Source organism: Erithacus rubecula, assembly GCF_903797595.1.
Source record: "Erithacus rubecula genome assembly, chromosome: 14".
Taxonomy (NCBI): Eukaryota; Metazoa; Chordata; class Aves; order Passeriformes; family Muscicapidae; genus Erithacus; species Erithacus rubecula.
This window is the reverse complement of record NC_136666.1, coordinates 3,000,671-3,024,868: the sequence shown is the minus strand read 5'-3', so window position 1 is coordinate 3,024,868 and position 24,198 is coordinate 3,000,671. Positions and strand designations below refer to the sequence as shown.

Genomic DNA, 24,198 nt, shown 5'->3' with positions numbered 1-24,198 from the left:
CCCAGAAATTAAATGTGAGTTTTCATGTAAGGTTTTGAGATTCACAGACTGGCAAAACACTTGTCCTTGCTTATGCAGTCTGGCTTTTATGTAACTGATAGTCGGTTTCCTCTAGCAACAGCCACCAGATGTTTCACTGAACAAGGCTTAATTCTTTAAAATTGACCTGTGAGAAATGTGTGAAGGCGAGCAGGGAGGCAGAACAATTGCATGCCAGTGTGATTTCCATTTCCTTGCTAAAATCCCACTGCAAGCCTTGGAGTTTGATTCCAGCAATGAAGGATCCTGATTTTTGTGGTATACTATGAGGCCTTGTCCATGATTTTTAGTGTTTCCATAAATGTGATGTTGGGGGCTGGGGGGATAGGATCAAGCTGTCTTATAACAGTCAGTGTTACTTGGGCAATTAGCACTGTATGGATTAATTCTATTTGGTGGATATGCCACTGTGGGAATCCTGCTGTCTGCAGCTCTTCTGTGATCAGCTTTGTGCTTTGCTAGACTATTTCCAGTTTCTATATTTCCTATTTCCATGGGAAGCCAACTCCTACCTCTGTTTTCCAGCTGGGGGAAGAGAGTCACCCAGTGGGGGTGAGTGGTCCTGGTGGTCATTACAAGAAGCTCCCAGCAGCTCTTGTCTCTGAAACATCCCCATTCTGGGGGTTTGTCCTGTCCATCCAAGACCACTTTGTTTGGGAGAAGATTGCACAGGGAGTGAATTATCTGCATTCTGGAGTTCTGGGTCTGTTGTTTGCTTGTCCAGGTCTGCAGAGACCACATGAATGAAGCCAGAGCTGTGCCATTTCCCTTCCCCACAAGGATATCTTGCTCCCATTGTGCTGCTTCTTGTGCAGTTTGGACATGGAGGTGTGCACTGGACAGATGGTCTTTAAGAGGAAATTTACTAGGGGTACTGGTGATAGCTCTGTACCTGAGAAGTAAGGATTGGCTAGAGAAGTTTAGCTCTGCAGATAGATTCAAGGTTTTGAAGACCACAGTGTCTGCTGGTTTAGGCTTTACTGGAAATAAGATTTCTCCAGTGCTGGGAATGCTTCAGGACACTGTGTGGATATTCAAGTCTTCACAATTAGGGATTTTGGTACATGTTGGACTTTGTTTTGGTGATTTTCAAGAAGTTCTAGGTATCTGCCACAAAATTTTGATACCACTTAAGCCAGAGGTAACATGCAAGTCCTTTTCTTGTGGTAAGATGTGTGACTGGTACTTGAAGTAGCATCCTGAACTAGCATTCCCTTGTGTCTTTCAGTTTTGAAATTCAGCATTTCCTGTCCTGTTTTCTCCTGATGGGATGGTGGAAAGAGACTGTGCTACATCCTAATTTTCCAGATACCTGTGAGGATGGAAGATATGGCTGTAGGTTGAGGGAGAGCTGTTGCTGCTTAACATAACCAGTGTGTTAAGCATAACACAAATGAGAGCCTTTATTTTCTGGCATTGTTATACAGAGCCACTGAAAATTACCAAAGGACAGGGGAAGCATAACTCCTTAAATTCCTGTTTACTGTGGGGTGTTAAAAGAATCACAAATGTCCAGTTGTCACCAAGTTCCTCTCTGTCCAATTAATGCAGCAACAGTGTGTGACAACCTGCTGCTGCTGAGAAGGATGGTGTCATCTACCTGTGCCTTTCCTTGTGCTGGTTCAGAGGCTTCTTTTAACCTCTCAGTAGATGGTGAGGGCCTGGCACAGGTTGCCCAGAGAAGCTGTGGCTGCCCCATCTCTGTAAGTTCTCAAGGCTGGATTGAATGGGGCTTGGAGCAGCCTGGTCCAGGGGAAGGTTCCTGTCCATGGCAAGGGGGTGGAGCTGGGTGAGCTCTAAGGCTCCTTCCAACCCAGTCCAGTCTGGGATTCAGCTGGCAGCCAGCCCTGCAGTTCTGGAGTTGACTCACTGAGAGGTCAAACGAGTGCCAGAGCTGGTGAAAAGGATGGATTTGAGGGTATTTAATGGACAGAGGACCAGGAAGGTCCTTTTGGGATAGGATGTTAACTGGGGTACACATGTGGTGTGTGTGTACCAGGCATGCCTGTTTGGTAACTTGGGGGCTGTCAAGCTCTTCAATCAGAATTATCTCATCCCAGAAGAACAGAATCATTCAGGTTGGCAAAGACCTTTAAGATCAAGTCCAACTTTTGACCAATTGACCTTTTGAACTAGGACAGAACACTAAGTCCTATTATCAGTTGTTTCTTGAGCAGCTGCAGCAATGGGACTCTGCCACCTCCTGGGGGCTTGGCTGGCTTGTCCATCACACCTGCACTGAAATGGCATCTGTTTGTCACAAATAATCTGAAATGCCCTTGTGCCACCTGCCTGTTTTCATGATCTGAGGAGACAGCTAGAAATAGCCTGAATTTTCTTCCACATGTAGTGATTCAAAAGGGTGTTTTGTGGCTGAGTACAGAGCCATTTTTGGGTTTCAAACCATAAAAGATAATGTTTGATAAAGTGTCTGAAGTTACTGGGATGTTGTCTAGAGATGTGATCAAGAGGTTATGTCTTTTATTGTGGAAGAACTGCCTTGTAGGGAGAAGAATTGGGCTTGTTTTTCCAGCTTTCTCAAGGTCATGGGAGGGGGGAGCAGGTGCTGTAATGGAGTAATTACTCTTGGAAATACAGTTTAAGATAGCACCTAAAGGGGATCTGTGGTTGAGGAAGGCAGGGTTCCAGCAAAGGATTCTTAGAGCTTAGCCTGTATTTAGGTGAAGATTTGATGGTGGGGGAGGATTTAGATGGGAGGTTGGTCCCTGTCAGAGGGCAAAGAGGCTCAGTAACAACTGACTTCTCACATGGTTTGGAGGGAAGTCCTGCATGGGACAACCCCTCATGTCTTGTTTTAGATGATGGTGTTAAAACTAATAGGGTGGGAAAAGGTCTTGTGTCTCTGCTTAGTGAGGTTACTGCTTGTGAAATAAATGCTGAAGTTTACTGTGAAGAAATGGGCCAGCTGTGGTTAGTCCAGGGCCCTGCAGTGCAGGATAAAGGAATGTTACCATCAGGATGTGCTTCCCTTGGCTGCAGATCTCTGTGAGTACCTGTGGCATCTCTGCTTTGTTTTAAAAGATAAACTTAACTCTGAAGTCCAGATGAGTGTGAGAAATAGAATAAACAGCTTTTTCCTCTGGTTCCAGAGACTTCCTGTGATCATCACTCTTGTTCAGTGTTTTCTTGCAGGGCACTGGCTTCAGTTTCTCCCATTGCTAATCCAGGGAGTCCATAAGGTGTTTTCTAATCTCTATGCACCAAACTGTTGCTATGTCACAACTTGGTTCTTGAGGAGCCTTTAGGCTTCTCTCTGCAGTGCCACTAATTTAAGTCATTCTAGAATGGGAAATGCAGTTTCATGGAGCTGCACACACTTCCTGTAGCTTCTGCTGCTGGAGTAAGTGAATTCAAGGATGTCTTAGGAAATGTGGTTTCAGTTTTTGGATGATCCAGTATCTAATGAAGCCCAAGTTCTGAAGCTTTCTTCTGTGGGCAGGGATGAGCAACTCCACTCCCATGTGGATTCCTGTGTGTTATGCTGCACAGCTGAGCTGGTGCTTCCTTATTTTCCTCACTGGGGGAATATGTGTAGATGGGTCTCATAGGACTTTATCATAACAGTGGAGAAATTCAGGGTATTTGAATTCTTTGTTTAGAGATATTGATGCCAATTTTATGTTTTATGGTGGGAAGGGATGGCATGCAGAGGGACCTGGAGAGGTGGGACTGTTGGGAACTCCTGGAACCCAAGGGCAAGTGCAATGTCCTGCCCAAGCACAAACACACCTGGGTGGGAAAGGGATAGAACACAACCTGGCAGCCCCAAAGCCCCAGTGCCCTGGGTGATTCCCCAGCTTGGGCAGCAGGGGAGGGGCATTGCCCTTCTGCCCCACTCAGGTGAAACCCTGCAGAGTGACTCCAGCTCAGGGGTCCCAGCAAAGAAAGGATGTGGAGCTGCTAGAGCCAATCCAGAGGAGGGCTCTGAGATGCTGCAAGGGCTGGAGCCCCTCTGCTCTGGAGCCAGGCTGGGAGAGCTGGGGATGTTCATCTGGAGATGGTTCCAGGGAGACCTTAGAGCCCCTTCCAGTGCCTAAAGGGGCACCAAGAGCTGGAGAGGGACTTGGGACAAGGACCCAGAGGGGCAGGACAAGGGGGAATGGCTTCTCACTGCCAGAGGGCAGGGTTAGATGGGATGTTGGGATGAAATACTTCTCTCTGAGGATAGGGAGACCCTGGTACAGGTTTCCCAGAGCAGCTGTGGCTGCCCCTGGATGCCTGGAAGTGTCCAAGGCCAGGTTGGATGGGGCTTGAAGCACCCTGGGATAGTGGGAAGTGTCCCATGGCAGGGAGTGGAACAAGCTGAGCTTCCAACCCAAACCACTCTATAAACAGAAGAAACTTCTCAAACAGGAGTGTCAACACATAAGTCTGATACCTTGAGCAATGCAGCAAAATCCTTCTCTTTGTTAAGCACAAGCCTTCACTCTTGTCCATACTAGGGGGTATTTATAGTTTCAGTGGTGTGTGCCTTGTCTTTCCTTCCTGATGGATTGCTGGACCACAAGCAAGTAGAAGATTTGTTTGTTTTGGCACAATATTCCCTTTACATAGGCATGGCTGGAGCTCAGAGCAACCTGAGCCAGTCATGAACTGTACAAAGTCCTTAACACAAGGAAAAGGAGAGAAGCAGGAAGAGTTGTCATGTAAAATTACCTCTCTGAAAGGGAACCATCCCTTCAGCTTATTTCCCTGCTGGTTTACAGGCTGCTTCCTCGAGCTGACATTGCTCCAGTGGATGCACAGTGAGCTTGAGTGTTTGTGTCAGCCTGCCTGTTCCTGCTACTTGCCCTCCCTGGATGTGCTGGGTTAGGGCATGGAGTAGCTCCAGTAGTAAGGCTCTTCTGGCACAAGTTGTGATAGATGTAACCAAAACAGCAAGGTGACCTCAGAAAGGCAGCTCAGGTGTTCATTCACTGTTGGAGAGCCTTTGATTGACCTGTCAGATAAGCATCAGGTGGTGACACAGTGCTGAGAAGCACATAAAGGGTTATCAGTGGCTGTGGCAGAAGCTGACACAAGGTAAATCCACTGCCATGTCCTTAACATGGCAGCATTTCCAAATATTTGGCTTAATGATGAAAACAAATGTGCTGTGGAAGCTGGATATGACTTTGCACAGGACAACCCAATAATCCCATGTCCCTAAGGACATTATCAAAACACTCCTTGAGCTGTGGCAGCCTTGGGACCAAGACCATTCCCTGGGGAGCCTGTTCAGTGCCTGAACACTCTCTGAGGGAAGAATTTTTTCCTAATACTAACCTAACCCACCCCTATCACAATTCCACAGTGTTTTTCTTGGTATGCAGAGATTTTGGGGATTGCAGATGTCCCTAGGCAATGTAGGCATTAACACCCTCTTGGGCACATTGTCCATCACCTGGAGCAAAGGCAGGTGCTAATACCTGACCACCCTGTTTGCCATCCTGTGTTCAGAAGAGCCAAGAAAGGATGGTGATGTCTCAACCAGGCTGATCCTTCACAAATTTAAATTTGCCCCTTTAGTGTGAGCTTGAAGGGGGAAATGTTATGACACTGGTGATGCCCATGTGAGAGCTGGATGCATTCTGGCAGAAGATCTCTGAAACCTCTCAAGACTATCACTGTGAGAAACCAGAGTGTGATTGTTGCCATCTCCAGTGCTGCACATGCCACCTAGACATGTTCTGGTGTGTTGGATGGCTTTACAGGAATGCCAGTGCAGAGACCCCATCTCTGCTGATGCTGCTCCATCTGGAGCACATGGACCTCATCTTGGTGTCACTTTACAAAGAAGCTGTGGAATCACAGGTAGAAAAATGATAGGTGTGGGCTGGTGCTTCCTAATACACCTGGAAGGAGCTAAAATACCCATGCAGTGTCTGAAGACTTTTGAGGAGCTGACAGCTTCAAATTTGAGGAAGAAAAAACCCAGAAAACCAACCAACAGCACAAACCTTCAAGTATTATGATTTTTTCAAGCCATGTGGCTGCTCTTGGAGTGCTGGTGGCTCCTGCTTGGGTTCCTCCTGCGGGTGGGTGCCTCAGGCCACTTCCTTACCAGACTGAGAAAGGAGCTCGGCACAAACATTTCCTTTCTGTGAACAAATGCAACTGTCTGACTGTGTATTTTGGGATTATGGTGCCTAATTGCCCTACTGAGGAAGTGCAGATTTTTATGGAGCTGATGGTGTTTGTGTGGGTGTAGCCACCAGCACAGTTGCACTAGTAACCACGACTGGACCTTGCACTGAGGAGGAGGCAGTTCAACTGCCAGGAAGCAGAGTGACCTTTGCTTCATCTAGAAATAAGTAAAGAAAAATAAATTATCATAAATGAAAATGTAAAAGGCAAGTGATAGGATCTAAACATCTTCTGGCCTCCCTGCAAGGGAGTTGTGTTTCTCCAGGGGGCATTTTGCTTGGTCTGGATGTAATTCCTAGCAGCTTTCAGATGCACAGGGAATCCAAATCCTTCTGGCAGCTGAACTGCTTCATCAGGACACAGAATTGGGAGATCTGGGAAATTTAGGGAGTCTTACATCTCAGAGAAAAAGGAAATGATGGCTCTTTATGTGCCATGAGGATGCTGCCCTGTGGGATAGGTGGGTTTTGGGATGGGACAGCTTGTTTTGGGGCTGCAATGTTGACATAATGGAGTTTTTATAATCCCATACTGGAAGGATAAACAAATTACTGCAGAAGGTTTCAGGCTTTAAGTGTAACAGTGCCTTAAATCTCAAATTCTGGTAGTTTTTAATGGACATTATCTATCCCAATAAAAACCTTCCTCTCTATAACAATGGTGGCAAGGAATCAGGGTGCTGGCAACAGCATTGGATTGCTTAAACTAAAGTACTGGTTTTTATTAAGCCCAAATTAACAGGATTGATTACTTAGGGGTTGTGGTTCTTACCTTTCCAGCTCCCTTGTGCTCTAAGCAGGTGAGTGGTTAATCACCCCTGTCTGACAGCAATTTGCCTCCAAAAAAGGCAGCCATTAAAGGCTGGGGCAGATTTCCCTCCCTCTGTAGCTCCTGACTACAAAGTTTCCTCTTCAAGACAAGGTTCAGTTGCAAAAAAAATATGTAGGTGATGATGCCAAATGTCTCATTATATGAAGAGACAGCATGGTCTGCTCCTCTCTCCATCACTGCTGGAATTCTTCACAAAAAGAGAAGGTCAAGTTCAGGCATTAAAAGGAAGGAACATGTACATTAAATCATGGACTATCAGGTTTTCTTGTGTTTTCCCTTAATACATTCCATCTCTTTCCTGTTGGCATCACCATTACTATTTTTTTAAGAAGTGCTGCTATTCCAGCTCTTACATCACCATGTTTCCAATTTATCACCCAGCTCTTACAAGCAGTTCTTAGTGATGAGCAGCCTGGAGTTACATCTGTTTAGCACCATCAAGAGTCTGTGGGATGGAGTGATGGACACTTGGCAGAGTTCTCTTCCCCATTTGCTGTGGGGTGCTTGGGCTTTGCCTGCCATGCCAGGTGTTAAAGTCCAGCTGCACAGAGTATACCTGAGGCTTCTACCCATTCCACTGTTCTTGGGCATGTTCCTTTCTTACCTTTTCATCCTCTCTTCATATGGGGCTGTGTGGTGGTGAAGAACAGCTGTTTCAGTCACTCTGGGGTCATGCTTGGAATCTCAGAAGGACATGGATGCTCAGTCTCTTAGAGCCACACGAGTTGTGCTGGTGGCTGCTGTTCATCCCTGCAGGACACACCCGAGCCAGGCTCAATCATGCTCAATTTGTGCTGCATTTGGCACTCACTGACTAAATCACCTCACTGAATTAGGTACTTGCATGAAAATCCCTCATAATTTCATTCCTGTTGCATGCAAGTGGAATTTTCTCCAAGGCTTTGCTGCTCTGTGCTGGATACTTGGACACTGGGAGAGCCCTTACACCCATGTTTAGAGCTTGGTGCTGTGAGAATCCAGATGTTTTCCTGTCTCCTAAGCCATCAGGTACAAACACTGAGCACCAGCAGGCTGATCCTGAATCTGAGCAGTGATGTCTGAAGATTTTAGGAGCTCATATGAGACTCAGCAGAAGTTTGGTGTCATTTTGAGCTGAGGTAACAAAGGAACCATTCTGCTTGTTTGTCCTCAGCTTTTGGAAGTGCTCTAGGTATTGATGGGACAGAGAGGAGACAGCCTGTTCCCATCAGGTAACCACAAGCCAAGCCTGGGGACCTGGAGGAGCTTTCTTAAGTTGGAATACGAAGCCCCTGCATCTGAATCCCACCTCACTGCTGTTCTGACATTTTTTATGGATACTGGATGGTACTCAACACGGATTTTTCCTTCTTTAGGGGAAACACATACCTGGTGTGTGCTGGATTCACTTTGGGACAGGACCAAAAAGCTCTCAGCACCTCAGGGCTCCCTGTTATCCCAAGCTGGGTTCCCCTAGTGCAGCTTCTACCCACCCTTGCTGTCAAGGTGTCTTCAGTTTTCTTCGAACCTATCTCCTCAACTTCACAAGGACTTTTCTTCTCTTGAGAGGCTTTTCCCCACCCCACACACACTGTGAAAGCTGCCTGGGCTCTAAACTTGATATTTGCATTCCTTTCTGAAGCAGCAAAAAGCACTTCATGGTTTGGAGACTTCCAAGGTTTTTGGGGGCTGAGGGAAGTTGCATTTGTCTGCCAAGTTCACCAGTCTTTTCAAGCTGTCTGAACCTGTCCACAATTTATCCTCTGTGCTGCTTTTCCATGCCAGACAGATCACAGGTAAAACACTTGTAGATGATTGAGGTGCCTCTGTGTTAAATTAGGCTGTAAATCTGTAAAAGTGATGTTGCTGCCAGTGATCCAAGGCTGCTCCAGAGCCTGAGCTCCCATGGTGGTCTTGCTGAGGACTTTGATACCATTAACTGCAAACTAATCCATCAACCAGCATGGATGCACCTGAATCCATGTGCTGTGGGTTATTCCTTGATGATGGATGCACATGGTTGTCTAGAAATCATCTTTGCCCTTTCTTCTTCAAATTTCTTGCGTGGAAGAAAGGGGATGGTATAGGGACATCTGCACCTCTCTTTCTGCTGTTAAACTACCTGGTATTTTAAGAGAAAAAATAAACCTACAGGTTTATGATGCCTGGATATCAGAGAACTTCTGCAGGATCTGTTAGAGCTTTTGCTGCTGGAAGGTTTTTCCTAATTTCCTCTGTAGCATCCCTATAAATACACATTTATGCTGATCTTATGCGACCTTACACAGCCTGTTTTGTGAGCAGAGGTGGTATCCTGACCACCAGGCTCTTTGAGAAGCTATGAAAAGATTGGACTTGATGATCTTGGAGGCCTTTTCCAACCTTAGTGATTCTGAACACTGGATTGTAAAGCTGTTGCTGTACTGTCAGGAGCTGGATCCCAAAAGTGCTGTTGGTGTGATCATCCCCTCCAGGCAGGAACAGCAGGATGCAGAACCCCCAGGGATTTTTTCATTTTATTCCAGCATTCAACTGTTCCTTTAGCTGTTCCAGCATAATCTTCCTCTTCATAGATAGCACAAACCCTCCTTTTCTGACAGACTGTGGTCTCTAGTACTTTTTGCATCTATAGGAATGTGCATCCCTGGTTGCTGGTACATGTTTGGCTGGACTCAGTTGAGGGAGAGAAGTCGATGAATTGATCTCACATCACACAAACCACTTCCCTGGAAAATGCTCTATGCTTTGTTTTGACTCTGCTCATGTGGAAGAACTAAATTTCCAACTAAATTACTTTTTCCCTTCCAACCATTCCTGGCTTTGTGCTGAGCTTCCATAGAGGGGATTGGGAGCAAAGTTTAGGAGTTAACTTAGAGAATGGGTGCTTGGATCACTCTCAGTGAAACAATCAACTGAGATCACTTGGAAAAGTAACTTGCCAATGTATTCAGTTGGGAATTATACAATTAATGTGTTTTAGCATGTTCACAAGGTCTTCAAGAGCTCTTGGAAGTTCACTTCACTTGGCTGAAAAAAGGCATGAGTTGGTTTGAGTTCATCCCTGTTCATAAAAATGGTAATCAGAGGGTGCAAACTTCTCAATCCTGGGCATTCATGAGTAATGAATGAGTGTAATGATCCACACTTGGCAATCCTCCCTTCCCGGCAATATAGACTTAAATATTGTTTGTGTGCCCCCTTATCTTCCACTTGTTAAGCACTGAACAAAACTAACTGCACAAGCTGAAGATTAAATAGTTGGGTCAAAGGATTCAACAGAAATTGTTCATAATGTTTAAAAGGCATCTGTAGCCTCCAAGGTTGGGAAGAATCTCCCAGGTGAGGGGCATCTGATGTGACATGCACCTGCTTGCTGTAGTTGACAGGCAGCTTTTCATTGCTGTTCCCAGCTGCAGCAGAGAATTTTGACACACTTTTTCAGTTTTTCTGTTGTTTTGTATAAAATTGAGGACACTGAACCCAGGTCAGTGTAGTGCTGGTTGGGGAAGCACAGATAAATGCTGATCTCTGTGTAGAGGTGCTGCTGTGGTACAGGGAAAGGAGTTGGAATACATCCAGTGGAAGATCCTTGAAGTAACCAGAAAGCTGTTGAGTGGGAGATAAAAAGGAAAAGAAAAAAAAAAGCCAAAAAGATATTTCTCATGCCTGAGTGGGGAAAGTATTTGACCTTCCATCTTCAGTTTCTTGGCTTGGGTAATAGCCAAGCACCAGAGCAGGGGCCTCTTGCAGGTAACACCAAGAGAGTGGATCTGCTGGAGGGCAGGAAGGCTCTGCAGAGGAATCTGGACAGGCTGGATCCATGGGACAGGACCAGTGGTGTGAGGGGCAATAGAGCTAAATGCAGGTGACCTTAGAGAGCCTTTCCAGACTTATGGATTCTGTGATTCTGAGATAGGATATTTGATAGTTTATTCATTTGTCTCCTCAGGGGCAGGGCAAAACTCTCTTATTTTCTCATTATTAGAACAGTGACTTTGCCATGAGTAAGTAAAGGGATAGCTGCAGAAGAACATTTTGCTGTGGCTGTTTGGAAGGGCAGAAGCAGGATAAGAAATGCAATATCATGAAAGCAGGGAGATGAAGGCAGTGGGATGAGAAGGCTTAAAGTGATGTGGAGCCTGTAGAGATGTATGCCCATGCAGAGCTGGGAACAAAGGCTTTACTAATTTACTTTATTAAAGGCAGAACATTGATGCTTTGGAAGCTATTGATGCACACAGTAAGGCAGAGCATACAAAGCCAGCTTGATTCTCTAAACTTAGAGTTGTAATCTCAGAAAATGAGTTGGTAGATATTAAAAACATGAGCAAACACATCATGTATGTCCTGGTTTCAAAATGTTTCTCCTTATCTGTAGCTTGGCTGCTCTTCCTTTCCCAGAGGGTGAGCACTTTGCCCCAATCTGTGTCAAAACCAGTGAAGTTTTCTGCTGCTGAAGGCTCTGTGTTTTACACAGTGTGAGGGTGGAAGCTGGTGAGCTCATATCTCTGTGTTTGTAACATGTCAGTTGAGAGCCCTGGAGGATTTTCTAGTCATGTGGGAAGTAGCAGATCTTGTCTGGAAAGGGCTCTCCACATCAGGAGACTTACCAGACATATTTTCACAGGCACGTGGGGTGGATGTTGGAAAAGCCAGTGGGAAGGCATGTGCCTTGTCCTAAAGCAATGATCTTGAACCTCCTTTGAGGAATTGTGGTCCTGTGTCTGTAGAGAGCAGGGTGAGTTCACTGAGTTCACCCATCCCAACACAAAATAGGGCTTTCTTGGACATCTCTTAAAAGATTTTAAAAGGAATTATGGGGCTGAATTCCTGCCTTTTAGGGTGTTGCTTCATCCACCAGGCTTTTGCAGTTTTATTTTTGGTGTGTAATGACTCCTTCAGGGATCAAAACCACACACAGACCTGGACCAGGCCTGCTTTCTCTGATTTGAAGAAGGGGATGTTAATTGACTATTTCAGTTTGGACAGATTTCTGAAATGGTTCCACAAACTGAGACTTTGACAAAACTTGCTCCTATCATGGAAGGGTCTCTCAAGTAACTTAAGGAGGCCAAAGAAGTTTTGAGTTCAAGGAAAGTGAGCTTTTCCTTTGAAAAGGGGGAGCAAGAATGGCTTTGGCTTCTTGACACCAGCCTCTCGTTTGCAGTGTCCTTTCCTACACCTGAAGAGCTCCCCTGAAGAATTGTGTGGCTATGAGCAGTGTCCCTGTGCTATTTATTAAACACTCCTTTACTCTGGATTGTGGATATCAACACAAACAGCAGCTGCCCTCCAGGGCTGCCTTGAATTGTTTCAGTCCAGCTTAGACCAGGCTTGGAGCAATCTGATCTAGTGGAAGTGTCCCTGACCATGGCAGGGGGTGGAATAAGATGAGGTTTAAGGTCCCTTCCAACCTAAACCATTCCATGATTTAACACCACCTGGAAGCTGGTTTCTAGCTGTAGTGTTGTGAGTTTATCAGTGGAGGAGAGGTCATTGCATAGATTTGGGTCTAAATGTTTGGAAGCATGTAGGATACAGTGCTGTTGTTTTTTACTTAGGTTACAGTGCTGCAAATAATTTCTTTTCAAGCCTGTGTCTTTCATTAAATAACTGTTCCTATGTCTCCAACTGTATTGTAGTGAAATCAATCCTGGAATTGGGCTGATTCACCATTAGGGAAATATCTTCATGCAGCTCCATTCAAATGGAAGTAACTTTGAGGAGCAATCTTGCTGAGTGGGTGGAAAGGTAGGAAGGAATCATTATAAAGAAGTTTGAATCATGGCAGGAAGTCATCCTGGTGTTCTGAGCAGCTTTTAACTATTAATGTGACTGACAGTCTGGTCTTCATTCTTCTGCCTCTTCCCCTCCAAAGGGAAGTGCTCTGCTGGTTCTCAAAGGCCATATTTAATGCCATATTTGATGCCATATTTACTACTTACACTTTAATGGTGGTGGTGATGGTCTAAGATCTTTGTGTGATTTTTATGCCAGCAGCTGGGCTCTGCTCCTTGGCTTGGCTGTGATAAAGACCTTCTCAGAGGCATGGCTCACTTATCTATTGCTGCTCTGAATTCCTGTTTGCAGGAGGCTTTTAGCTGAGAGGATGGTTAGTGTTTGCAGACTGTCAGGCATGACCTTTCCATCCTTCTCCCCAGGGAAACCTGATCCAGATGGGGAGCGGCGGAAGGATGGAGGCATAGGAGCCCATAACCATTAACATCTCACTTTGGGAGCCAGAAAACCTGTAGTGGGACTTGTGCTTAATTTGCCTGAGGATAATGGGGTTGCTTGTCCCATCTGAGATGTGCTGAGCAAGGTATAAACTGGGCAGGGTTTGTGCTCTTGCTGGAAATTTCTTTCTGTTTCCATTTCTGAGGTTGTAAGTAGTTCTTGGTCATAAATTATTCAGTCTTGATTAAAATAATAACTTTGAATTTCAGGGGAAAAATGTTCTTCTGTGGCTTTGGTGGGTTTGAGTGTGTTTTCTAAAGTGTTACTGGTTTTTTACTCATATAAATCCTGCTCATCTTTCTTAGTGATACAAGCCTAAGAACACTCCCAGCGTCATGGAATCATTTAGGTGAGAAAAGCCCTGTGAGATCACTGAGTCCAGTCATTCTCCCAGCACTGCCAAGCCCATCACTGGCCATGTCCCCAAGTGCCAAACCCATATGTTGTGTTACATGGAAGATGATTGCTGTAACTGGAAATAAAACATTTGGCTGGAATGCTCTGTCTACTTCTCTCGCCATAGCAGAGACAGACCAAATAGACAGACCAAAACTTTCCATGCTTCAGTTTGATTTTTCCAAAATTTTATCAGAAAGACCTGTTTGAGTAAATCTACCTACTAGTAGAAGTCATTCTCACGTTTGGTTTGAGTTCAGCTGTACAACTCAATAGTTTCACTGATGGTTCTTCTTCAGTTTGTTTGTTTTGAAGCCAGTCTCTCCTCCTGGGACAGCCTGGGGTGGGGTCCAGTAATTTTCTGATATCTGATAGAGTCTCATCACTGCTCCTGCTGACTGGTTTCACAGGGCAAGCACAACTCTACTGTGTCTGTGCCAAGCATGGCAGCTGAGATATGTGGGGATGTCTGTGATGAAAAACCAGTTCAGCCAGTTCACTGGTAACAGGTGCTTCCTGCTTATCCATATTCAGTTCTGAGTATTAAATCTGGAATTAATTTGAGGCATGAGTAGAGCTTGGTAATGCTAAATAATTTCTTGAACATTGTCATCTCCAGCTCTTGTCTAGGCCAGAGGTGCTGAATCACAAATGGTGTTTCACACATTGCTTGGGAGCATGTTGGGAGCTTGTCACTTTGGTTCATGACCAAACTGGTGGTGTGACTGAGACATGGAGGTTCTCAGGTGACCTGGTGATTGTTAGACCTCCTGGATATGCTGCAACCATACTGTGGGACATTTTCTGCAGGGACTCACAGCTGTCCCAAGTGACAAGGAGAATTCCATTACCTGAAGGGGACAGATAAACAGGAAGGCTGAGGAGGGGCTTGTTGCAAGAGCAAGAAGTGATGGGACAAGAGGGCTTTAAGCTGAAAGGATGCATTTAGATTGGATATTAGGGAGAAATTCTTCCCTTTGAGGGTGGTGAGACCCTGGCACAGGTTGCCCAGAGTAGCTGTGGCTTCCCCTTCCTGGCAGTGTCCAAGACCAGGCTGGATGAGGCATGAAGCAACCTGGGCTGGTGGAAGGTGTCCCTGCCCATGGCAGAGAGTGAAATGAAGTAAGATGAGCCTTAAGGTCCCTTCCAACCTAAACCATTCTGGGATTCTGTGATTGTATAAATACTCAAAAACTGGAATTTCCAACTGGCAGTTCCCTGCATTTTGTGGGTTCAGCATGAGCAACATCTGCCTTCTATCCACGTGCCTTAGGTCAAATGAAAAGTCTCCAGAAGTAGAAGCATTCCACAGCTGGAGGCCAGGGAAAACATAGTCAGATTTCAGAAGGGCTCCTGCTTCTGTTCTGTGTGGATGGGTAATAATCCTTGTCTTTTATTTTTGGATAAGTGGAAGCAGGTAGCTTAGATTCATCCTCTGGTAAACCAGAAGATCATCAGTGAATGGGCCAGTGCCAGGTTAATTGTTGGACTTGATCATCTTGGAGTCTTTTCCAACTTTAATGATTTCATGGCAAAATGAACAGAAGGAGCTGTTGCTAAGCCCTCTAGAGAGGTCTGTCTGCAGGAGAACTGAGCCAGTTGCCTGAGTAAAGTAACTTCTGAGCCCTCATTTACATGGTTGTGTTTCTGGGTGTCCTTTGACAGGACTCTTGGCTGGGTAGTCTCACTGAGCACTTCTTTGATTGCTCTGAAGGCATTGGAAGTAGGACACAAACCTTGTTGGTAAAATTATACAGGAACTGTTCTATTCACATCTGGAAAATCTGAATGCAGTAGTGTTCCTGTAAGGCTACAATCCAGCACCTTTATATCCTGGCATATGGGGGCTAGTTCCAGGTGTGTTTATTCTAATTCTTGCTTGAGAACTGCACCCCAAGAGTGCCTGATACCATCTCCTGACGCAGCACCTGTGCAGACCATACATCCTGCAAACTTTCCCTTTATCATGCTGATTTCTTGGGAAATGAGGATAAGCTTGACCACCATGCTGGTACCTCTGGGCTGTCCTTGTGGGACAGGACCTCCTGGGTCCTTGCAGCTCTTGCCAGTCTCCTTTGGTCTTGTTCCTGAGCACAGGAGAACCATTTGGCCTGCAAGGGTTGAGAAGCATCTATGTTTTATCCCCTTTTGACTGAGTTATTAGCTTTTTAAACATAACTGATCATGCTTTGGCTCTTCATTTTGGTCATCTTTGTAGGATAGCACTTTGAATTAGCAAATATATCTGAGGTTGATTTGAAGTTAGACTTCAGTGTTCCTTGTGGGTCCCTTCCAATTTAGGTTATTCAAGATAATCTAGATCAACTTGAAAATAGGTAAATGCAAGGAGAATTTTATTTAAGTGCTACAAAATTTTCTTTTCTTGGCACCTTGTATTTTTTGTATGGCTTTTCTGTAGTACTTTATACGTGTATTAAGTGACAAAAAACCAAACCTGTGTTTCACAGGGGCTGTGTCCTCACAGTGTCCATCTGATGTGCTGGGGTGCTTGGAATGGCTTTGGTTACTGCATGTGGTGTCAGTCCTGAGCACTCCAGTGGAATAATGCAATTACTGGTTTGGGTTGGAAGGGATCTTAAAGCTCAGGTGGATCCACCCAAAGCCAGGGACATTTTCTACTAGACAGCTTGCTCAGAGCCCCATCCAGCCTGGCCTGGGACACTTCTAAGAATGGGATGAGTAGCAACAGTGGATTGTTGGGCAGCACTTCTATTTCTTCATGACATCAGGGCTTTTTATCAGAAGGTTATAAAGAAAGTGATAAAGTTTTCACATAGCTGTTAAATTCCTCAAGGCCAGGAAAGTTCTGGACATTGGCCTTGTACATTTCTCACCTGGTATGTTAAAATAATGATATTTATTTAATGTATCTCTTCTTTTCCCCAGGTAAGAAACCAAAAGCAGCCTGCCTTTATTGAATTCTCAAGAACACAGTCTACCCTTTGGTACATCACCAAGATGCATTAGAAAACTGGATCCAGTGCCAAAAGAACTCCATGAGTGTTTCCATGACTCTCTCGAACTCCAACGCAGATACTTTTGGATATAAATTTCTGTTCTGAGGAGAAGAGTGTGCACTGCAGCTGCTTGCTGCCAGCCTGCTGGCAGAGGTGTCTCACTAAGATCATGGACCATCCCAGTCGGGATAAGGATGACAGGCAGCGCACAGCGAAGGGAATGCCGGGCAGGAGCGGGCACAGCTCTCGGCCGAGCTCGTCAGCGTCCTCCGGCGTCCTTATGGTGGGACCCAACTTCAGAGTGGGCAAGAAGATTGGGTGTGGGAACTTTGGAGAGCTCAGACTAGGTAAGAAGCAAGCATTTTAGTGGCCTGCATTATGCAAATTAGCATTTCACCACTGCAATATAAATGCATAAAAATTTTACCCTGGTTTGAGAAACGCGTGCGCTGTCTTGTTTCCCAAGTACTGAGCTGCCTTATCCAAAGCTTCTGACTCAGAAGGTGTAACTCTTAGCATGATTTTGATTTGCATAAACTCAAAGAGAATACACTGGAGAGGCCAAAGATGCAAATTTTGAACAATCACAACAAATGACGACTGTCCACAGTGCTGTATGTCTTGCCTAGGGTGAAAAATAACCTGTGAATTGCAAAATCTTGCTCTCAATTTTTTATTTATAAGCTAGAACTCCCATTTAAAAGGATGGGTGAGACTCTTTCCCAGCACTCAGACTCAGTTCCATGTCCTTCTCTAACCCCACTGCCCTAATTTCAGCCCCATCATTCTCTCCCTGCTCTGTGTGTTGGACTTGCAGGATGTGCTGAGTGGCCATCTGGCTCCCTCAGCCAGCCCAGCAGCCCGACATTTGTTCATGGTCTGTTGGTTTCCTAACCACGTCTTGCAGCTGGTTGCCCAAAACAGATGGTTACACTGATGCATTGTTTGTTTAGGACTACTTAAGAGACCAATGCAGAGCAGTGCACTGGGCTCTTAAGTCATCCTAAAAAAACAATGGTTGTGTTTTGAATGAGGTGGGGAAAGCAGCTGGTGTTGCTTCACGTAACTCATTGATCAGAACACTGCTGATAATGTCTTTGTGCATTCCTACTCAAAATCTGTCAGTTTAAATGAATCTGTGTGATTTCCCACTCTGAGGTTGGGTTATTGCATCAACACATGTGCTGCTGTTCCATGGTGTGAAGATCAACCTGCTCACTTCTGGTGTGGCTCAGTAAACGAGTATTTTGGTTTCAGCATTGCATCAGAGAAGTTTTATTGATTCACCTGAGCAGAGATAACACTCCTAGGGTGCAGAGAAACCAAGGGCAAGGATGGAAACTCCCACCTTCCTGCACATGAGTATAATTTCAAAAAAGATAATTTTGGCAGCAAAAGATAAATTTGGATCCTTACAGTGACATAACATGAATTGTTCTATTGGATTCTCAAGCTCCCCCCAACAGCAAATGTCACGATCTCAGGATCCCCAGGGAGATGTTGAATTGCTTTGTAATCCAAGCTCTGCTCTGAGGTTTAGCAGCTGTAGTGGATCCCTCTGGGTATATGGATCCTGAGTTTATTCAGCTGGTTCCCAAATCACAGAATCACAGACTGGTTTGGGTTGAAAGACACCTTAAAGCTCATGCCATCCCACCCCTGCCATGGGCAGGGACCCTGTCCACCATCCCAGCTTGTTCCATCCCCATCCATCCTGGCCTTGGACACTTCCAGGGATCCAGGGACAGCCACAGCTCTCTGGGCACCCTGTGGCAGGGCCTGCCCTCCCTCACAGGGAACAATTTATTCATAATACTCCATCTATCCCTGCCCTCTGGCACTGGAACACCATTCCTCTTTGTCCTGGCATGCCAGGCTCTTATCCCAGTCCCTCTCCAGCTCTCCTGGAGCCCCTTTAGGCACTGGAAGAGACTCTGGAATCTCCCTGGAGCCTTCTCCTCTCCAGGTGATCATCCCCAGCTCTCCAGCCTGGCTGCAGAGCAGAGGGGCTCCAGCCCCCAGAGCATCTCCATGGCCTCCTTTGGGCTTGTTCCAGCAGCTCCACATCCTGCTGCTGTTGGACCCTGCACTAGAGACAGCCCTGCAGGGGGGTCTCACCTGAGTGGGGCAGAGGGGCAGAAGCCCCCTCCCCTGCTGCCCACACTGCAGGGAGGCAGCTCCTGTTTCCATGATTCTTTTCCACATTTCTCAAAATTTCAGCAGTATTGGGTTTCTGACCCATGTACAGTTTCATGGCATGGACTTTACAGAAGAGATTTCACTTTTGAAAAAGTCAATTTACAGAGAAATTCAGTTTTAAATTGCAACACCTGCTAATTGAGTGGTTTTTATTTTAATAATACATGCATTGTTAATGCTAGTTTACTAAAAAATTAAGGCCATGAGCCACACATACTGATAACAACAATTTGTTGTAAGGTTCTTACAGAAGCTGCATTCCATTTTTTTAAATTTAATTTGTCTTGCTTTTTGCCAGTCACTGCCACTTTAAGAGCTCCTGTTTGCTCAAATAGCAGCTATTTCTCCTGCACAGCCCATGGTAATTATCACTGGGGGGAAGGAGAAGTAGCAGCTGAAATCGGAGCACACAAGTCTCTGATAACACTTTTGTCCTGTGAAGATGAATGATGTGCCCTCTGCTTTTTGCCTATTTTTTATGTGGTTTCAGAGCAGTTCATCACCAATATCACAGGCAGAAAAAATTCATGCACTGACAAGCAAAGGGAAAATAGGCTTTTTCAATCCCCTGAAGAATCCATCTTTTTTGAGGTGTTGTGTTTTCAGTCTTGTTTGATTCTTCAGGGAGGAGATGGCACTTACCTAATGAAGCTGTTTGCTGTATATATCCAGCTCACTGCTCAGGGCTGATCTTTCTTCCTGAAAACAGAGATCACACAAGGATATGACTTTTTTGGAGCATGTGGGAGCAGTACAATTGGATTCCAGCCTTCAAGGAGATGGGGAGATGAGCACAAAGTTTATCATTTGACAGGACAGGAGAAATGGCCACAAGTTGTACCAGGGGAGGGTCAGGCTGGATATTAGGAAAAAATTTCCTCACTGAAAAGGTGGCTGGGCAATGAAATAGAGTCCTCAGGAAAGGATCAAAGTCACCATCCCTGGAAGTGTTCAGAAAAGGAGATGTGCTACTGCATGATGTGGTTTAGTGGGAATGGTGGGGTTGCCCTCTTAAACTGGCTCAGGAGTTTATCCAGGAGGTATTCCTAGTGTTCTCCCAGTTCCTAACCATGAGCTATGGTAGGGATTAATAAGGCTCTTCAAAAGTTCTCTTTTTGCCCAGTGTTTAGCACCCTTGTTTTAGTAAAGTAAATAATAAGTACTAATGTAAAATTATTTCTGCAGTTTTGGTAGGTTGGAGGGATTTCTAAGACAAATGTTAGGTTCTTATTACAGCAGAAATTTCTTTTAATCAGAGGATTGCAGAGGGGTTTGGCTTCAAACTTATCTCATTCCACCCCTCTGCCATGGACAGGGACACCTTCCAGTATGCCAGGTTGCTCCAAGTCCCATCCATCCTGGCCTTGGACACTTCCAGGGATCCAGGAGCAGCCACAGCTTCTCTGTGCCAGGGTGTCATCACCCTCACAGGAAACAACTTCTTTGCAAAGCCCCATCTATCCCTGCCCTCTGGCACTGGAACACCATTCCCCCTTGTCCTGGCATGCCAGGCTCTTATCCCTCTCCAGCTCTCCTGCAGCCCCTTTAGGCACTGGAAGAGGCTCTGAAAACTTCCTGGAGCCTTCTCCAGGTGATGATCCCCAGCTCTCCAGCCTGGCTGCAGAGCAGAGGGGCTCCAGCCCCCAGAGCATCCCTGTGGCTCCTCTGGGCTTGTTCCAGCAGTTCCATGTCCTGCTGATGCTGGGGGTCCCTGAGCTGTAGACTGGAGCCTAGATCTTCTTGCTCTAATTGAAACAATAAATGGCATTTTCAAAACTGTGTGTTTGGGTATCATTTAAAAATGGCAATTAAAACAGTTTTTCACCCTGCTTGGAACTGGAAAAAAAGTGTAAGAAGAGCAGCAGGCCCTAAACCAGCAGAAAAGCAGTTTATTTGTAGGTTTTCAGGTCAGAGCAGTTCCATTGGAACTGGGAAGGTGCTCCCCAAAGTGAGAATCACCCAGCTGCCTCTCAAGCTGCAGTTTGAAGCTAGAAACTGCTTCAAAACAAGTTAACCAGTAAAATAAATACTTTAATGATAATAACATCTGATGCTGAGGCTGTAATTCCAAAATAACAAGTCATGATTTGACTGTAATACTGTTAGATGTGGAGGGCAGGGCAGGAGTAGATCCTGGGAAGCACCTACAGCAGGAGCTGTTAGTTTCAGACCTGCTCTGGAAGAGGCAGAAAATCAGGCATGTCCCACATGCCCAATGATCTAGTCTCTGTGCAGATGCCTCACTTTGGAGATGGATAATTTTGGGCTTTTTTGCTGTCTCAAATCCATCCATACATTCACCACATCTCACTGCCAAGGCCTTGAGAAATCCTCTTGGGGAAGTTTCCCATGTGAATGCTGGTGATGTAATGCATCACTTCTCCTTTGGAATACGTAGTTCATAGTTGTCAGTGGAACTACCCAAAACTGAGGCATGGATTTACTGCTCCATCAAAAGCATTGCCTCAGCTTGAAAGGCTTTTGCCAGCACAGTTACATCCCCTCACTGTGCTACAGTTCTTTGGTCATGCTAAGTGAAGGTGCAGCTACTGCTCAGGGCTTGTTTCAGTGGGCAGGTCACTGTCTCCTCTAAGCCTTTGATCTTCCATGCAACCTGTTCAGCCTGGGAGGAGGAGGGAGAGTAAGCCATTGCAGCTTGGACAGCGTGACCGCAAAACCAAGAGAGGGATCTGAGTCTGGAGCAAGCCAGCAGAGAGATTTTGGGGATTTACTTTCCTAGAGCAGCTGGCAAAGTAAGCGTCTTGGACTGGAGCTTTGGGAAGGGTTTGAAGTCCAGAGGCTGGACCCATTTATGTTCAGAATCTCCCCATGGCACATCCTCCAAAGGGCATGAACTGGAGGATGAATTAGTTCATTTACCTTTGGCTGCTGGCCTCACATCCCAGGCTGGTGTGCAACAAATTCCAGTTATTTAACTGAGGAATTTCATTACCAAAAGTGTCATCTGCCTAGTCCTCAGCCTCATGAACAGACCATAATAGACTGGATTATGGTTCCACATACATGTTGGCCATGTCCTTCCTTGCCTTGGAACAAGTTTGGAAGAGCAGTTTTCCCAGTGCTGTTATCCTGCATTAGTGTTGATGAAGGTCTGTAGGGCATCATTCCCTGGGTGGAGGTGCATCTCCAAGACTGTGATGGAAGTCATGGAATCCATGGAGTGGAGTTCTCATGCTGCCCTCCTTGGGGTTTATTTTGTTCTTCAAAGCATCCAACTTCCTCAGGGACTTGGACTGGAGCTTCTATGCCTTGGTGTCCTGAGCTGATTCCTCAGTGTGGGCAGCAGGGGAGGGGAGGATTCTGTCCTCTGCCCCACTCAGGTGAGACCTCACCTGCAGAGCTGCCTCCAGCCCCAATATCAGGAATGGAGCTGCTGGAACAAGCCCAGAGGAGGCCACAGAGATGCTCTGGGGGCTGGAGCCCCTCTGCTCTGGAGCCAGGCTGGAGAGCTGGGGGTGCTCACCTGGAGAGGAGAAGGCTCCAGGGAGATTACAGAACCTTTTCTAGTGCCTAAAGGGGCTGCAGGACAGCTGGAGAGGGACTGGGGACAAGGACCTGGCATGCTGGGACAAGGGGGAATGGTTTCCCACTTCCAGAATGGAATATTGGGAAGAAACTGTTTCCTATGAGGGTGGTGAGGCCCTGGCACAGATTGTTCAGAGAAGCTGTGGCTGCCCCTGGATCCCTGGAAGTGTTCAAGACCAGTTTGGATGTGGCTTGGAGCAACCTGGGCTAGTGGAGATACCTCTACCCATGGCAGGGGGTGGAATGAGATGGGCTTTAAGGGCCCTTCCAACCCAAACCAGTCTGGGAATGTGATCTGAGGAGGGTAAGAGGCAGTTTCAGGGAGCAAATAAAGCTGGAGCTGCTGATGGGGCTTATTTGCTGGTAGCTAATGCAGAGCAGATAATCCAAGTGTATTTAGATTTCCTTCTCTTAATGTCCTCCTGTCTTTCCTCCCAGCTGCTGGTCTGTCTCAGAGAGTGGAGGGGTTTATCTGCCACCTGCTTTTTGGGGATTTGCCCTGTGAGTGCTTTCAGTGCTTTCTGGTGCTGGCAGGTTCCTGATGAAGCTGCACAATCTCCTTTCTACCCTTAGTTTCCAGTCTGGGCATGATATTATGTCTTTTTCTAAAAGATTGAAAGAAATACATGGAAACCCCCCTGTGTGTGAGGGGTTAATGCTGGGGCTCAGCTTTCCCCTCTGCTGGTGGAAAACATCTCTGAGGATATTTAACCTCACATTTAAATCTTTGTCCTGTGTTAAAGAGCATCAGCAGGTACCTAAACATGTTGGAGCTATGATGTCTTCTACTCCTGAGGGATGTTAAAACAATCTGCTTAGTGCAGTCTGGGCTTGGGAGCACCCAGACACAGATTGAGAGGCTGGAACTACCCTGGGTGATACAGTGGGGAAAGCATCAAAAGTTAAATGCAGAAAACATGAAGCTGTTATAAAGTAAATTTCTCCTGATATTTCCAGATTTAAACATGACTGTGGGTCTTCTCCCATGTTCATAATGTCTTTAATTTTATTGAGTCTCTCTGTGCTGTTGCATCCTGTGCTGAGGGGGACGTGGCATGTTTTTTTAATGCTGCCATGTGGATATGGAAGAGCTGCTCCAGCTCCTGCTGCTCTGAATGATGTCACTCATGGTCCTGGGCTTTCTCAAGAGCTGGCTGTCCAAGCATCAATATCCATTACAAAAATTGGAAAATAAATGAGTAAGAGAGCTGAGCAAAGCTGATGCTACAAATAAGCCCTGATAACTTCCATCCTGGATTTCTCCTGAATTTTAGAGTTGCTCAGTAAAAGCATGACATGTTCTGTGACACTGATGACAAAGGGCAGCATTTCCCTGAATAAATCCAGAGGGAGCTTTTCTGGTGGGGGCTTCCTGTCAGGATGATGGATTTGAGCTCAGCTAGTTGTGCTCATCCCACATTCCTGCTCTTCCTGATTCCCAGAGTGTGATCAACCTAATGAAACTCCCTGTGCATCCCAGGATGAAATTGTTCAGTGTCCAGCAGATCCAAGATATTTCCAAAAGCAGTGACATTCTGCCTCATCATTTTTTGCTCCCCAGACTTTCCTGGCATTGTGGATAATGAAGCCTGGTGTGTCTGGGATACCTCTTTTAACATGTGCATAGAGCAAAAGTGCTGCCAGAAAATACAATTACCTTGTGCTGAGTGGAAAGTGTTATTTGCCTGCCCTGCTAAACTGCTGCAAACTGTTCATTATTTTGATTATTTTCAGGTTATGCTTTGTTAAGGGCAGGAACTTCAGGGGGAATTGGGAAAACAGCCCTTTGGCATCAGTGTCACTATTTCTCATTGTGCCTCGAGCTGCAAGTGTTGAATGTGGAACT

General features: G+C 45.8%; 2 protein-coding genes across 5 annotated transcripts in view; one reads left to right on the top strand and one right to left on the bottom strand.

The window, feature by feature from the left end:
• Positions 1–24,198, bottom strand: part of SNX22 (sorting nexin 22) — a 192,650-nt gene that overhangs the window by 112,997 nt on the left and 55,455 nt on the right. The gene's annotated exons all lie outside the window — the stretch shown is intronic.
• The window catches only part of CSNK1G1 (casein kinase 1 gamma 1), a 93,231-nt gene that overhangs the window by 20,720 nt on the left and 48,313 nt on the right, over positions 1–24,198 (top strand). For both annotated transcript variants that reach the window (XM_079317949.1, XM_079317948.1), the window contains one exon: positions 16,537–16,954. In XM_079317949.1, coding sequence (XP_079174075.1) covers positions 16,777–16,954 — 178 coding nt within the window. In that variant the 5' untranslated portion in view covers positions 16,537–16,776. The remainder of the gene's footprint in view (positions 1–16,536; positions 16,955–24,198) is intronic.